The 15,085-nt window shown below is 42.7% G+C and overlaps 1 protein-coding gene across 5 annotated transcripts in view; it reads right to left on the reverse strand.

The window, feature by feature from the left end:
- Positions 1-15,085, reverse strand: part of Fggy (FGGY carbohydrate kinase domain containing) — a 384,056-nt gene that overhangs the window by 319,558 nt on the left and 49,413 nt on the right. For all 5 annotated transcript variants that reach the window (XM_048453091.3, XM_087904859.1, XM_087904858.1 and 2 more), the window contains exon 5: positions 1,645-1,733. In XM_048453091.3, the coding sequence (XP_048309048.2) occupies positions 1,645-1,733 (89 nt within the window). The remainder of the gene's footprint in view (positions 1-1,644; positions 1,734-15,085) is intronic.

A 15,085-nucleotide genomic window follows, 5' to 3' on the forward strand; every position in this document is an offset into this window, starting at 1 on the left:
AAAAACAAGCGTGTAACCTTTACACCAGGTGAAACTCAATCCCTTGTTAGCCTGCAATAACAGAAAAGAAAAACACCCTCTAGCTTTTTTGGCACCCGCTTCATCAAAGTCACCCAAAACAAGCACATGAACGAGCCAAATGAACACCAAATCTGAGCCCCTCCTTGACTGGCTGGGTGCCAAGTTCCTGTTCTGTTGCCCAGGGTTCTTTTGGCATTGACACATTCCATTCCAGACTTCATCTCCCTTGTTCTGGGGATGGGACAGACAGGAAGGACTTTTGTTTGTGAATGCTTTGGTATTTAATAGTACATGTTGCATACCTATCCACAGCATCTAACCCCTACTAACTACAAGAGGATTGACAGATGAGTCACACACACTAGGCCTGGAGAGACAACTTATTTACTGTAGATGGAGCATGGGAAGATCATTGGGACTTCTGTGCACTCTATCAGAAACTTAACGTAAAGACTGGGCCAGAAAGAAGAAACTAGACAACCAATTATTTTGAGACTAACAAGCCAACTTATACAGCTTTATCTGTCCTCACCAACTGCTTCTTGTCTTCAGAGGTTGCAGTCCAGTCCCTGACTCCTTCTCAAGTCAAAAGTCCCATCATTTTCCACATCCCTTTGACGGTGTGGGATATTTGGACACCGTGTAAAGATGCATTGTTGTGATTGGCTTAATAAAAAGCTGAATGGTCGGCAGATAGGCAGGAAAAGTTAGGCGTGGCTTCTGTACAGAGAGAAGAGCTCAGAGAGCTGAATCTAGGTGTGAGAGACTCCAGCAAGACTTGGAGCAAGGAAGATTTCCAGAATGGAGGAGAGGTGAGAAGCCACGTGGCAGAATGTAGATTAATAGAAACAGGTTAATTTAAGTTATAAGAGCTAGTTGGAAATAAGCCTAAGCTAAAGGTCAGGCTTTCATAATTAATATTAGATCTCTTTTGGGGGACTGGAGGTCCCCAAATAAAGTCCAACAAAAGGTCCACTTACACATTGACGATGAGATCAAAATGATCATCACTTTGTCAAACTGAGGTTTCACACCTGGCTCTGTCTTCTTACCCACACACAGCAGTCACAACCTCGTACTCAATGGGCATTTTGTAAAAGGACTCTCAGGTGGCACGTGGTTTACTTTTAACACTTGTAAGTTACTCAAATGCAACCGCTGACATAACATAGGTGCTGCGGTAGTTCGGATCATTCTAGTACATTTTCACAGAAAGTGATGCGCGTCCATAGCTCATGCACTAAGTCAGCATCCACCCCCTTGTGGGTATTTCCTACCCTAATTTCTGAAGTACATATTTTTCCCTCTTTAATGTACCACTTAGAAGGCAACTACAGAAGGAGCTGTAGTGACCTCTGAGCTTTTAACATCTCCTTCTCGTGGGGCCACACTTAATGAATGGCATCCACCTCGGATACTCATATTGCCAGCAAGATGGGGAACAATGGGACTTGAGCATACGCAGTGGAGGCAGAAGATAGGTTCAAGATGTTTCAAGTATGCACAATCGCGTGCAGATGTAAAAACAGTACGGCCAGTCAAAGGGAGTTAAGAAAGCAATATATAGAGAGACACCCGGGGACTGGAAGAACACAAATAAAATCCAACTTGTAATTAACATACCGTGCTGTGACACCTGTTGCCTTCCATGATAAGAAGTCTGGGAGATCAAAGAAATGTCCCGCCTTGTCCCAGCACGCCTCTCTCAAGTTCTGCCAAATTAAATATATATTAGAATCAATTATGAGGTTTTTTTTTTCAACTCCTCTCCTCTTTCAAAAATGTTTCACATTTTTCAAAACAAAAACAGAGCCAGCAATGTTCATGAAAACATCTGTTCACGGGCTTGGGGGAGTGTGGTATAAAAGTGGTATTTATGCAGGAAAGAAAACATGGCAATTATTCACTCTTCCAAAGATGATCCTAATTTTACTTTCGTCCCCTTCTGCAACCTGGACAGGGAGAAGGCGCACTGCGGATATACAACCCAGCCTCCTGGCGAAGGCGAGAGGACGTGCGCCGCACAGTAAGAAGGCAAACGGCTCTGCCCCAGGGAGAAGCTGCGCTGAGGACTCAAGGAATCCAAGTGTGCCTTGCCACGGAAATTCCCCACAGACCAACTGGTACCAACGACGACTCAAAGAAGATGCAGCCTAAGCCACTGTGCAGGCGAATCAAGCAACTGCCGCAACAGTTTTAGGCATGTTTTTATTCCATCTTGCCAAATAGCCAGATTCTGTTTTCTGCTGGGCTTTTTTTTTCCCTCTACCAAATCTTTCCAGACTGTCTGCCACTCAGTTTGCTATGGGTTCTTGCTTTTAACTATTCTTTGTGGGAAGACACGGAGAAAAGGAATTTATCAGAAGCTCAGGGTCCTTGGGGACTCTAAAGGGAACGATGCCTGCTTCAAACAAACATACTGTGTTGTGCCTGCGTGGTACAGTCAAAATGCACAGAACTACTAGACTGCTACAAGTTTGCCCTTCAGTCACTCTCTGTGATGGTGCCGCTTAGATCAGGACGGGCTTTCCACCTGTGTGACTTACCTTCTCCGAGCAGTACCAAAGTGCCAGAAATTATTACATCAATTTTCAGACATCTCTCTTGCTTTTACATATTTTTCTCCTCAAAGTCTTGGTTTTTCCTGCTTGTGGGAAATTCACGCCAAACCACTGCCTCAATTACAGGGTTCTATTTCGCTAAGAGCATCAAAGGGTCAGACGTGAAAGTCTCAGCATCACAGCCATTCTGTTACCGTGTGAAAGTCTCTCTTAGGAAAAAATGGGTCCAAATTTCTCTTTACCTACCCATACATCTTAACATCAAATAAAGAAAAATTTATCATTGAAAAAGTATGCTGAACACAGCTATGAACTTGCATAACCCTGTGCACTTAACAAGTCACAACCAGAAAGCAGTGGCCTTTGAAATTATGTGAGTCAAACTATCAGCATGCCTTTTGGATATTTTCATGCACTTTGTGGTTGCAACAGTTGGTGGTCAGAGAAAAGGCAGCCTCCTTCCTTAGTTCCAACAATGCAAGGCCTGTCACCATGCATCAACTTACCAAACAACTAAGGACCAACCACTTCTTCTAGTCAAAGCCAAACAATCACCCTGAGCTGAGCAAACAACTGTTTCTGTTAGGTTTTATGTACGGTTACGAACAACCCTACATGATGCCAGTCTTCTGCCCTGAGTCACACCAATAGCTGCTGTGGACAAAGATATCCAAGTAGAACATCTGTGAGAGAGCTTCAAAGCTTTTGGTAATGTCCTGGGGGTAGGGGTGAGGAACCCAGGAGTGTATCCTTCTGAGGTAGACCAGCTTTGTGGATCAAACCCAGAGACCCGAGTCATCCTCTGAATACAATAAAGAATCAAAACCAACACGCTGGAAAGCATCAGACATCTATACAAGTAACATCATAGAGACTGAGCAGGTTGTATTTATATATTTAGGAATATATATACATATATAATAGATATATGTAAAAATATTTAATGAAATAAGCAGTGAATTTGAAAGAAAGCAAAGGTATATGGGAGGGTTTCAAGAAAAGAAAATAGAAGGGAGAAATTGTGCAATTATATTATAATCTCAAAATATAAAAGAAAACTTAAAAAGAATACACACGGGCATGGAAGAGAAATGAACAGATAGTCCCTGATTTCTGTACAAATGCAAAATCTGTGGACTGGTCAACATAGGAAGGGGGAAGGGTCTGCATGACAGCGGTGTGTCTGGAAGCCTGAGAGTTATTTGAGAGACTGGCTGGCTCGGAGGTTTCCATAAAATTCTCCCATCGAGCTATAGGATTTACAAGGGCTTTACCATCAATGGCCATACTGGCCCATGTAGATTTTCATCTAGTTTTACATGGAAATTTCTTTGCCCTTCATCCTCCCACTCGTTGAAGTCCCAGCCAAGGACTTAATGAATTATCTTCTTGTGTTTAGTGAACATACATTAGGGCACAGTGACCATCCTGTCCCCATACTCTGTCTCCCTTGGGTCTTTAAGTGATTCAAAAAGGAGAAGGCAATATATAATACTCACATCTAAAGATGTCGGGACTAAGGGTTCAACTCCAAGAGCTTGTCCCTAAGTCACCCAAGGCGTCTGCTCTAAGGTGAGTGCTCATTTCTTGCACTATGTAGCAGCAGCCATCTTGGCTCCTAGCACAGTGTGGGATTGAGGCCTTTAGAAACATCTTGATGAAGCTTCTGCCATTCTTTACAAGAGGGGAAAACGACAAATCTAAACTATTCTGAAAGAATCTCAGCGATTTTAATTTCAATCCCAGATGACTTGTTTAACTTCTGTGGACCAAACCAAACCTCCACGCGTGAGCAGTCCAAAGGTTAGAAAGTGCAAGCTCTTCCACACAGGCCAACTTCAACTGTGTCTCATCTTGAAATATCTTAACGCTCTTGCGAGTAGGAGTCTGTGGTGCTCTCATCCACATACCAAGCAACTAACAAAAACGAGTCTTTTCGAGAACCAGAGCCTCAGCGGTTCTCTGGGGTGTGTGAGCTGGCACTCAGGGCCCCGCATTCCAGTAACAGCCTCTTGAGCTAAGCAATCCATCGGCTTGAAAGCAATCAAGGAGAACAGCTCGCCGGTTCTTATTTATCACTTCATAAAACCACAGCACTGCTTGGGCAGAGGCTACTCCTCAGAGCTCACATAGCCAGAGCTTTTGGGTCTCGGCAGAGGCCAGGAGCGGAAAAGTTATGCCCAAGAGTCAATGCCAGGAATCAGGAGATCCTTGAGCAGAGGAGAGTCATCCTGATGCCACTGTGGTGTCTCTAGAAGTTGTTGGGTTTCTGCTCCCTTCTAGGCGCTGAGGAAGATTATGGGGAACAATAATAGGAAGGGCACCAGGATGCAGGGGCTACATGAGGAAATTGGGTTTAGTTTATTATTAATTTCAAAGAGATTCTATCTGGGTTATCTATGGTGTATAGTAAATGAAAGAGAGGGACCAGAACGCCCTAACTTCACATACAATAAGTGATCCTGCTTGTACACTCCAAGTTACACACTGTTCATCCATTTCTAGAACTATCCATGACAAAACAAAATTGAATCCTGACGCTATATTCAAGTTTTGAAATTCGAGCATGACCTGGCAACCCAGAGAGGTGAGGTATTTCAGGAAGCCCAATTCTCAATGTCATTCTCAAAAGAAACAATGCCAAAAACATGAGGCAGTCAGAAGTTCACCCAGGATCTTCCTGGGATAAAAGAGACTATTGTATGCTGCAGACTCCCATGCACAGACAGGGAGCAAACACCGACAATACTTCAAGGCAGACAGGCAAAGAAATTGAGATTTGTGGCACCAGAAGCATCTTTCTAAAAGCTAAGATCCAACAATCCCTTCTTTTTTTGAAAACATCCAACGACTTCTCCTGGCCTGCAGTCACTGTCAGTCCTGGGCCTGGCTCCTGGGCTTCTATCTGGTGCCAGCTTACTCATCATGACTCCTAGGATTTCCCTCTAGAATCATCGTCCAGACTTCTCAGGTAACCTTCAGTCCACCCTTGCAGACTTTCTATCCTTTTCCCCCCAATTCCTCAACACGTTCTGCTCTTCTGGTTCCATGCCTCTGCTTGGGCTGTTGCTTCCACGTGGATTGACAACCCCACTTGCTCTTCTCAGTCTTTTATCCTAGATATGAACCCAGCTCAGAAGGACCTCTGCCAAGAGTCTCTCTTCCCTCACTGTAACCGCTTATACTGATTATACACTTACATGCCCAAATCCATCCTAAAAATGACAAACTTCTTCTCAAGGGCAAAGGACAAGTCTAACTCATGGGGAGGGGGCGGAGACAAGAAAAAAAGCTTCCGGAGATGTAACGAACTTAAAGCTAGACACTGGAGCTGGAGAAAAAGATGAGCAAAGGAAGGGTAATTAAAAATATGATGTACGACAATAATGTAATGAGTCTGATACCAAAGCCTGGTGAGTCAGCCTCATAACTTTATCACAGCATTTTGTGTGGTCATATATCTGTCTCTAACGACTAATTATAGACAGGGTTCAAAAGAGAGAGGAGGCTTTGGGCCTGGGCTGGCTAGCACATCCTCCACAGGAAGGAGACTTTATTTGGAGCCTAACTATGAAATAGACTGTACCTATGCTACTGCTGAAGAAAATATCCAAGCAACAAAGACCTGAGCTTATTCAGCCAGAAAAGGATTTGTCCTGTCATACATTTGGAAAATGAAAGAAAGATTTTCACATGCTTTATGTATAGGCATCCTCTTCTTCCTCGTCTACCCCAGAGCCCCAGAGGTGTTGTACAGAAAGGTAAACTAGTACTCCATGCTACAGTTGACTTCCTAACCTAAGAGCATTACCATCGGCATGGCAACTGACAGATTCATTAGTGCTTATTCGGCCCACAAATGTGATACCACCACGGATATTTGGAAGTAAGATTGCAAATCAGAATGTAAGCAACATGGCATCTAGCAACCCTGAGTTTGTCTGCTGTCCTTACAACTCCCAGCTGAGTTCCTTAGAAAAAAATAATCTCTCTAAAACCATTTCTTTGAATCTCATACTACTATCACCTACCTTAGGGATAGTATGCATATTGTATAAGTCAACAAGAGTCTCTCAATGCTGCTATCCACCCTTATAGTCTTCAAAGCATTTTATATGAGTGATTTTATACAATATGTACAATCGTAGAAGGCAGGGAAGCAAGAAAAGTAACCTTCACTGCACAGATTATTAAACTAATGCCTTAAAGGACCACAACATGGCAGGTGAGTAAAACACCAGACTCTGCATCTTTAACATCCATCTGGTGCTTTTTCAGCCACCACTTCCCCAAAAGTTTTTCATTTTTTTTAATGGGAAAATGCCTGGACAGGAGAGAAGCCTATCTCCTAGATGACAGAACTGCGGCTCAGTGCCCTTACTATGGAGGAGCAAGGGCGCCCAAATGTGAAAAGGCTTTGGAAACATAAAGTCTCGAAATAAACAATAACAGAAATGGTGTGGACACCTAGGAAATAAGAGAGTGACTCCATAGTTCATGGAGTAGACAGCAATGGAGAAGGTGTGGACACATCGAAAACCAAAGATCAACTCTGTTATTTCATGCTGGATCCTCCTGTTCTTCTCCTCACTGCTTCCTTGTCTCTTTTACGAACCCTTTTCTTTAGGGAATCTTAAATCTGGATGCTGCAAAGGGTGTATACGATAGCCACTTAACTCACTGGGTAATCTCAATTAATTCCTTGACTCCAGAAAACTTAAAAAAAAAAAAAAAAACCCAACTGAACTGATTCCAACACAAACTCTCCTCAGATGTGTCTCCTGGATGCCCCATTCACTTCCCAACATTCCAATACAGAAAACCTGTTATCTTCCCCAGAAGAGCTTCCTCCTCCTTGATTTCATGTCTGTTGCCCAAAGAGGTCTTTTTCTGTTTCTACTTCTCTGTGAATCCTCATGTCCCGTTATCCTTTCTGTTCAAATATCAGTTAATTCATGAGCAGGTTTCCATCTTTGCATCTGGGTGTAAGATAGAGCTTTTGGGAGAAACAAGACCAACCATGTGTGCACGTGCATGTGCATATACAGATGTACTCAGATGCAGTCATCACTGAGAACTCAACTCTGGTGTTCCACACTCCATGAAACTGCACTTAAGCTGAGCTGGATGGTCCAAGAGTGCATGTACCTATAGCTCTAGTTTCGTTTCTGATGCTATGATCAAATATCCTGACAAAAAGTAACGCAAGGGGAAAGGGCTTATTTGCCTTATGATCCCAAGCTACAGTCTATCATTTTGGGGAAGTCAAGGCTGGAACACAAGCTGTTCATCACATCCACAATAAGAGCAAAGAGTACAAGCCCGTGCTTCCTTGCTGCTTTCGCTCGGCTAGCTCTCTTCAGTCTTCCAGTTCAGGGCCCAGCCCATGAAATAGTACCACCCATATTCAGGGTGGGGCTCCCAACACAGTTAGCAACCAAGACAACCCCCCGACAGACATGTACATAGGACAGTATAACCCAGACAATCCTCAAGTAAAATGCTGAAGGCGAGTCTTGTTTGTGTCAAGTTGGAAATCAAAGCCAACCACCACACCTCTAGTACCTGGTGAATGTTCCTATCCCTGCTCTGCCCACCAGCTGCTCAGCGTCTGCCTTTCTCATTACACTGCATCTCCTTGAAGACAGAACTATGGTTTCCTTGCAATCTATGCCTAGGATCTAGAACTGTATATGATGCACACATGATGAGTAATGCTAGCTGAATGAAAGAATAAGTGAATGGATGAGCAGAGATAGCCTAACTAAATAACGGTTTATGGGAATGAAAATGAGGGATGAATGGGTGCATGAATGAATAAGGACTGTCCTAGTTTCCTCTTGATTCCATTCAAGCTAATGGCTTTTCTCAGTCCCTTTCAGGGGCAGAAATATATTCTAGCCAAGCCTGACTGCCAGGAAGATAAATTCTCTTCTCCGGGTGAGTAGGTCTTTTGGAGAAGTTTCATTTTAATTGGAAAATGGATTCATTCACTTCCTGGCATGGGTTCCTGGGTCAGTGCAGCACCACTTACATGGCTGCCAAGCACCAAGCGCCGGGGGGCTGCGGCGGGAAAAGAGCTGCCTTAGATCGGAGGGCCTTCGGACCTCTGAGGACAAACAGGTATCACCTCGCATCTAGTGCAAGCAGATAGATACCCTTCTTTCCCAAAGATCTTTCCACCTGAACTTTTTCCATCCCCAAACCTTAAAGAGTGGGCATTCTTAAGCATTCTGTGAGGGCTTCCTTGGGCATATACAGCCTTACTTATTCATTGATGCAAGAATTAGAGTGCTTGATCAGCATTTCCCATGAGGCATACACAAAGGCCACAACTGAGAAGTTACTTCATTGGTCAAACAAAAGCAGTAGAGGAGAATGTCATAACACACCACCTCCCCCCATGATGGATCCACAGTTATCAGACCACAAGGAAAGTATCTCTTCTAGGAATACATCTTGCCTGGTTTTTCAAGGGTCCTTGAAGAAAGTAGTAAACGCTACAAGGGCTCTGTGGCTAAGGTATGACAATCCTAGCTTACATATGACCCCAGAACTCCTAGCACATGGCTGGGCATCAGCCAGGGCTGCTGGAATCTGTCTTTTGGGGGAAAATACATGATAATAACTCTAAAGATACCGATTAATAAATTATGGTCTCTTCCTAAAAAAAGAGCTAAGTGTTTAGCAAGGGTGACTGGGGCTCCTCATATAACGTGAGCACAGCAAGAGACATGAAGGAGATGGATATTTACTTAGTGTGTGCCAGGATGAACACACACAAAAAAATATAGCCTCATAATGGACCCAGATGACAATATCATGACTTAAACATTGCTGCGAATGAAAAACCTGAGACCCATATGCATTAGATGACTGAGAGAAAGAGCAGAACTATTAATAGCTTAATCAAGGTTGATTAAGGATAGCCAGACTTCAAAGATGGGAAAATGTGGTAGAATTAGCATTCAAAATAATTAATCATTTCAGAAGGGCTCCCTGTATACTAAGTGTTGCTCTAGGCTGTTTATACTTGCTTATGTGGTCCCTCAGCAGTCCTATAAGATATTCAGTAATACCACCGGACATGAAATTGAAATAAAGAGTAATTACATAGCCAGGAACCTTTAAGGAAGCATTAGAGCTAGGTGTGTACCCTTGTTGTCTTGTTCCAGAGACTATGCCAGAACTAGGAGGTACAGCTAAAGAGGAAGCTTGGAGATTATTGCAGTTTTCTAATCATTTAAAATTTTCCTTTATTTTTATGTATTTTGTAATCTGGTCACAATACATGTGAGGTAACTGCAGAGCCCAGGAAATGGAAGACCCTCTAGGACTATAGCTAAAGTTGATTGTGAGCTGCCATGAAGGTGCTGGAACTCGAACCTGGGTTCTCAGGAAGAGAAGCCAATGCTCTCAGCCAATGAGCTGCCTCTCCAGCCCCTGATCACAAAATCTCAAGCTTCCCAGGAAGAAGAAAGATTCTGCATATGAAATACGCCAGATAATTGTTGAAGTTCTCAAATATCTCGTTTATAAAGCATAGAATCTGTATTATCATATGAGTAGGAAAGAGAGGAAAGGGATCCCATACAAAGTAATGTTGGATCCCAATGTGAAGGGAAGGCAAAAGTGAGGAAGGGGAAATAGAGGGGAGGACTCACCGTGTCAGGGACACGGGCAGCAGTGAGAAGGACTCACTAACTGAAGAACCCATAAATGAGGAGATGGAACAGAGAGAGGATCAGTCAGAGGGTCTTTTCCTAAAGTAACTAAGAAGTCAGAAGGGAATGGGAACTGCCCAGCCTCTGTGAGAAAAGGATGATGGTGCACGCAGCTTTAGGATAATCGGGACAGCAAGCACTGGTAGAGATCCTGGCAGCAAACAGTCAAGAGGAAGGAGGACCAGTTCTCACATACATTTCTGACAAGGAGAGAGGGCAGAGAGCAGAGAAAAGGGAAAATGGAGGTAAAATAGAAGATCTATAGGGAGAAAATGAGCAAAGGAGATCGAGCAGGAAGGAGACAAAATAAAGACAAAAGCAAATGGACAAAAGCCAAAGGGAGGAATGGGTAAGGAGGAACAGGTTAAGCATGAGAAGTAAACACATTGCAGCAAAAATAAGTGCAAAGCAATGAGAGAATGTTAAAGGGAAAAAAGAGGAAAAAATGTATGGGAACACAACAATGTCCTCGATGAGACAAGCCATGGGGAGAGAAGGACAAAGGCTGCCTTGCTCTCAGTCTGCACACGGTCTTTCCTTTGGATGGATGAAGTCATGTCTGATGTCACCGTCTCTGAGTCAAACGCCCCTCAGAGGTGGAAAGGGTGATACCTTGTACTGGCTCCTATAGCCGTGGACACGAAGGACTAACTCCCTGTTCTTCTGCTTAGCAACACTGCCTAGCCTACTCTCGAATTGTATGGAATAAGGAGAATGTCTTCTTTGCTCAGAAAGGATACTGCAGTCATGAGAGAGCATAGAGCCTCCTTGGATTTCAGGCTGATGTCCTTGTCGTGAGGGAACTGGAAGCAAGCAGTAAACATCGGCTGGCTGTCCTCTGACTGTGGCTACTGGGCAAATGGAATCTATCCCGTGATGTTCCCAAAGGAAATTCAAACCATATAAACAGCCTTCCAAGGACCTTGCTGAACTCGGTGCTTTTCACCTGCTTGAGAGGTCCCAGTTCATCAAATGCCACCACGACCATTGGCAAACTCCACTACCCCTAGTACTCATGACCCAACTCCAATTCATCCCCGGGACAACTCCCCTGTTCCTGATCCCTGGCAACTAGAAACTGCACAACTTGAACATAACTTGAAACAGAACCCCAGCTCTCCCACTCAGAGGCCACAGCACATGGGGCCCTCTTAGCCTATCTCACCCATTCAAATAGGGAATTGAGGCAGGGTTCGTGTTCAAATTTACGAGTGTTATTTTGGTAATATCCTATTCTAAGTTTCTAGTGGACTTTTCTTCTTCTTGTTTCCAGGTCTGAAGAACAGAGAGGTCAAAGAAAGAGGTCAAAATCTACATTTCCTTTTTACAGTCACTTGTTTGGGATCCCACTCTACAGACTGCCTTGATTACTTTTGCTGTGGTTTAGATAAGTGCCCCTCAAAAGTCCATGCAACTAAAGGCAAGGGTGTGGTGGCCAGGCCGTGCGCGATTCTGCTATAAAGTTGTGAGACTTTAGGGAGGTGGGTCCTCAAAGTAGAAAGCTAGAGCATTAAGGGCTGGCTGCTAATCTTCCTTGATTAAATACATAAATAAATTACTTTTAAAGAGTTTAACTATGCAAATACGATGGGGGTGTGCATCAGCATGCAGTCAGAAGCACTGGGCTCCCGCTGGAGCTAAAATTCCAGGCAGTTGCAAACTGACTGACATGTGTGCTGGGAGCTGAATTAAGAACAGTACACACACTTAACCACTGAGCCACCTCTCCAGCTTCTCTTTCAGCCTCTGACTACCAGGAAATGAATAGTGTTCTCTATCACATTCCTTAAATGATAGGCTGCCTTGCCACAGGCCCCAAAGCAAGGGCCACTTGACCATGGGTTGAAACTTTCAAAAGCATGAGTCAAAATATAATATATATGTTAATATTATACATAGGATTACATATATGATATATAATATATATATTAAACAGGGTCTCACTGTGCAGCTCTGGTTTATGTAGCAAAAAAATGAATTTGGTTTTTGTAGACCAGGCTGACCTTGAATTCACAGAACTCCTTCTGCCTCTGCCTCCCAAGTGCTGTGATTAAAGATGTAAGCCATCATATCTGGCTATCTCAGAAATTTTTATACAGGCAGAAAGATGACTAGCATACCTTTAATATTAATTTAAAAATAAAGTTCTTTTTAAATTGTTTTAGCTTGCAGAATAGCTTTTTTTCATAATGAGGGTTTGAAATAATAAATATTTCAAAATATTTATTTTGAAAATAAAAATTTCATTTTGCTATATACTAATGCCATCAAAATAAGGAAATATTCAGTGACAGCTTTCCTGACCAAATGGCTTACAGAGCTTTCTAGAGTAGTCATATGGGAACTAATGAATGCCTCTGATTTAAACCTAACGACAATTATAACATTACTATGGTAACTTTTGTTATATAGTGTTAAGAAGCTTATAAATTATTAGCTCTACTAAAAATTACATGTATGCATTCTTTCCTAAAAACTGTCTGTAAAGATTAAGCATAATTTTTGTCAAGGTCTGGCCCTCTGAACAATGTAAATTCCATCCCCCTTCACTCTTGGATTAAATGACTGCAGAAACAAGTATACCAAAAATATAACCCAATAATCAACTGTTTTGTTATTATCACTACCACAAGCAATCAAGAGTATGCTTTAGTCTCTCTGATACACAGCATTACCAAGGACATCATTTCATAAATATGAACATCAGAGCCAAAGATACATGAGCTGCCTAAATCCTGCAGACAATAGGAACAAAGACTGGAGGGAAACCCTGCCATGAACTATGGACCCCACCTCCTAAAACCACCACCCAGCTGCTGTTTCCCAGAGCAGGGGACCTGTTCGATAAATACTTACACAGTGGTTCACTCTCTCTCAGGTCCCTGGGGAAGTCTCTGACCCACCCCACCCCTCCAGTCAAGGCCAGACCACATGGCTGCAGACCAAGACAGCTGCAAGAGGCATCTCTCTGATGGTCCCTACCTCTCCCCACATCTCTCACAAAATGCCAGTGCGGAAGGAGTTCAGAGGTTATATGCATCAGTTGTTCTCAGATGCCAAAAGCATGGTGCCAGTCCATGGAGAAAATATTTCACTAATTAGTGGTTAAGTAAAGTTTAAAATAATAATAGAAAAATAGCTATTTCAGTAAAATTATGAACATTATAAAATAGGAGACTGCATCTCCTAATTGCTTTCTTTGCTTTAACTTGGGTAAGTTTCCATACTCTTCAACATATCATTACTAAGGGAAAACCCATCCATCATACAGTTTAGACTCCTTAGAAATGCCATAATGAAAAACAGACCAGGTAGGACAGTGAAGCCCTGACTCAGGAAGTACTCTAATGACACTGGTATGTTTGCCCTTTTGAGTCTGAAGATACCAACAACTGAGACCACGAAGCCCAGAAGCCATGGTAAAGTAGCTCCTTTGTGGGCTGCAGTTATGGGCTTGACAGCGTTTCCCACTAAGATCAGACTTTCCTACACAGGCTCCACCCAAGTCATTATCTCTACAAGTTACAGGACACAGAAGATTCCATAGGAGCCTCAATCACTCTTGCCATTCAACCAGCCAAGTAGCCGCAGCTCGATGCCCAGAGACAAGCTTTAGGGTCACAGATGCAAAATCCTTTCAGGACTCTGGGGACTGAGAAGGGACAAGGGACTAACTAAGCTATTCAGTTGCTCTATTTATACAAATTTGGGAAGAGTGTAAAGGAGAAGATGCAGGGTTTCTAAGAGGTCTTCACATTGCCCTGGGGCTTCTAAAAGAGTTTCTGGGCTGGAATTTAAAGAGCAGAAGGAAACTGATGGCCTTCTTCTCAAGTGTGAGTCTCCAAATGGGAGTCAAACTTTGGATCTAAAATTTGGAGACATTCCCACCCCTCCACCCAAAGGGTAAGGGTGGGAGGGAGAACCGTGATTGGAATGTAAAATGAAATTTAAAAAAAAAAATAAAAATCATTAAAAATTGGAAAAAATTTAAAACTGGAAATATTACTAGCTTTTCAATTTATAGTTCATATTTACCTTAAAAATTCACAACAAACAGATGTGCTACATGGGATCCAAAATGTCCAAATAAAGAGAAGTGTTTCTCTAATTGTCTCATATGTAGAATACACAGAAGTACCTTGACTGATTAAGGTTAAAGCTAGACAAACGAGCCCTTCTGACTTTTGTTTAAATCCAAGTCTTACATTCAGTAGCGCAGGCTAGGAAGTGAGTGGTGCTTAGCAGCAAGGTCACGGGTCAAACTTCTAGCACAGGGGATGAGGGTGGCATTGGTGGAGTGGGGAGGCTTGAAAAATATTAATAGAAAATTCAAGTCTGCATTCCAGCATTAGCAAGGTAGCAGGCTGCAACTAATAACCTACCTAATTCTTTCATCCTTGGCTTCTACATCTTCAGAGACAAAACTAACCTTTTTCTCACTGGATGTTCACAGGAATAAATAAGAAAGCACAGATCCTATGAATGAAGCCATATGCGGGTGTTGATCATGTCTGTAGTCAAGCAGAATGTATTCAGTATCTTATAAAGGTCTTTAATTTTTTCAAACTGCTTCCTGGGTATAATATCCGAGCCTACTTAGACAGAGCAAGATGCACACTGGATACATAGGTGAGAAAGCAGCAGGTAGCTGCAGGATCTGAGTGTTCGTTGAAAAACAAATGAGTCCACTTTTCTGTATGTGTAAAATTTCTATTTAAAAGAATCCTAGGTAAGAATGGCTTTTATATCCTCTTGCTCCAGGTCCTAGAAATAGGAGTT

Source organism: Myodes glareolus, chromosome 3 (assembly GCF_982192425.1).
Source record: "Myodes glareolus chromosome 3, mMyoGla1.1, whole genome shotgun sequence".
Taxonomy (NCBI): Eukaryota; Metazoa; Chordata; class Mammalia; order Rodentia; family Cricetidae; genus Myodes; species Myodes glareolus.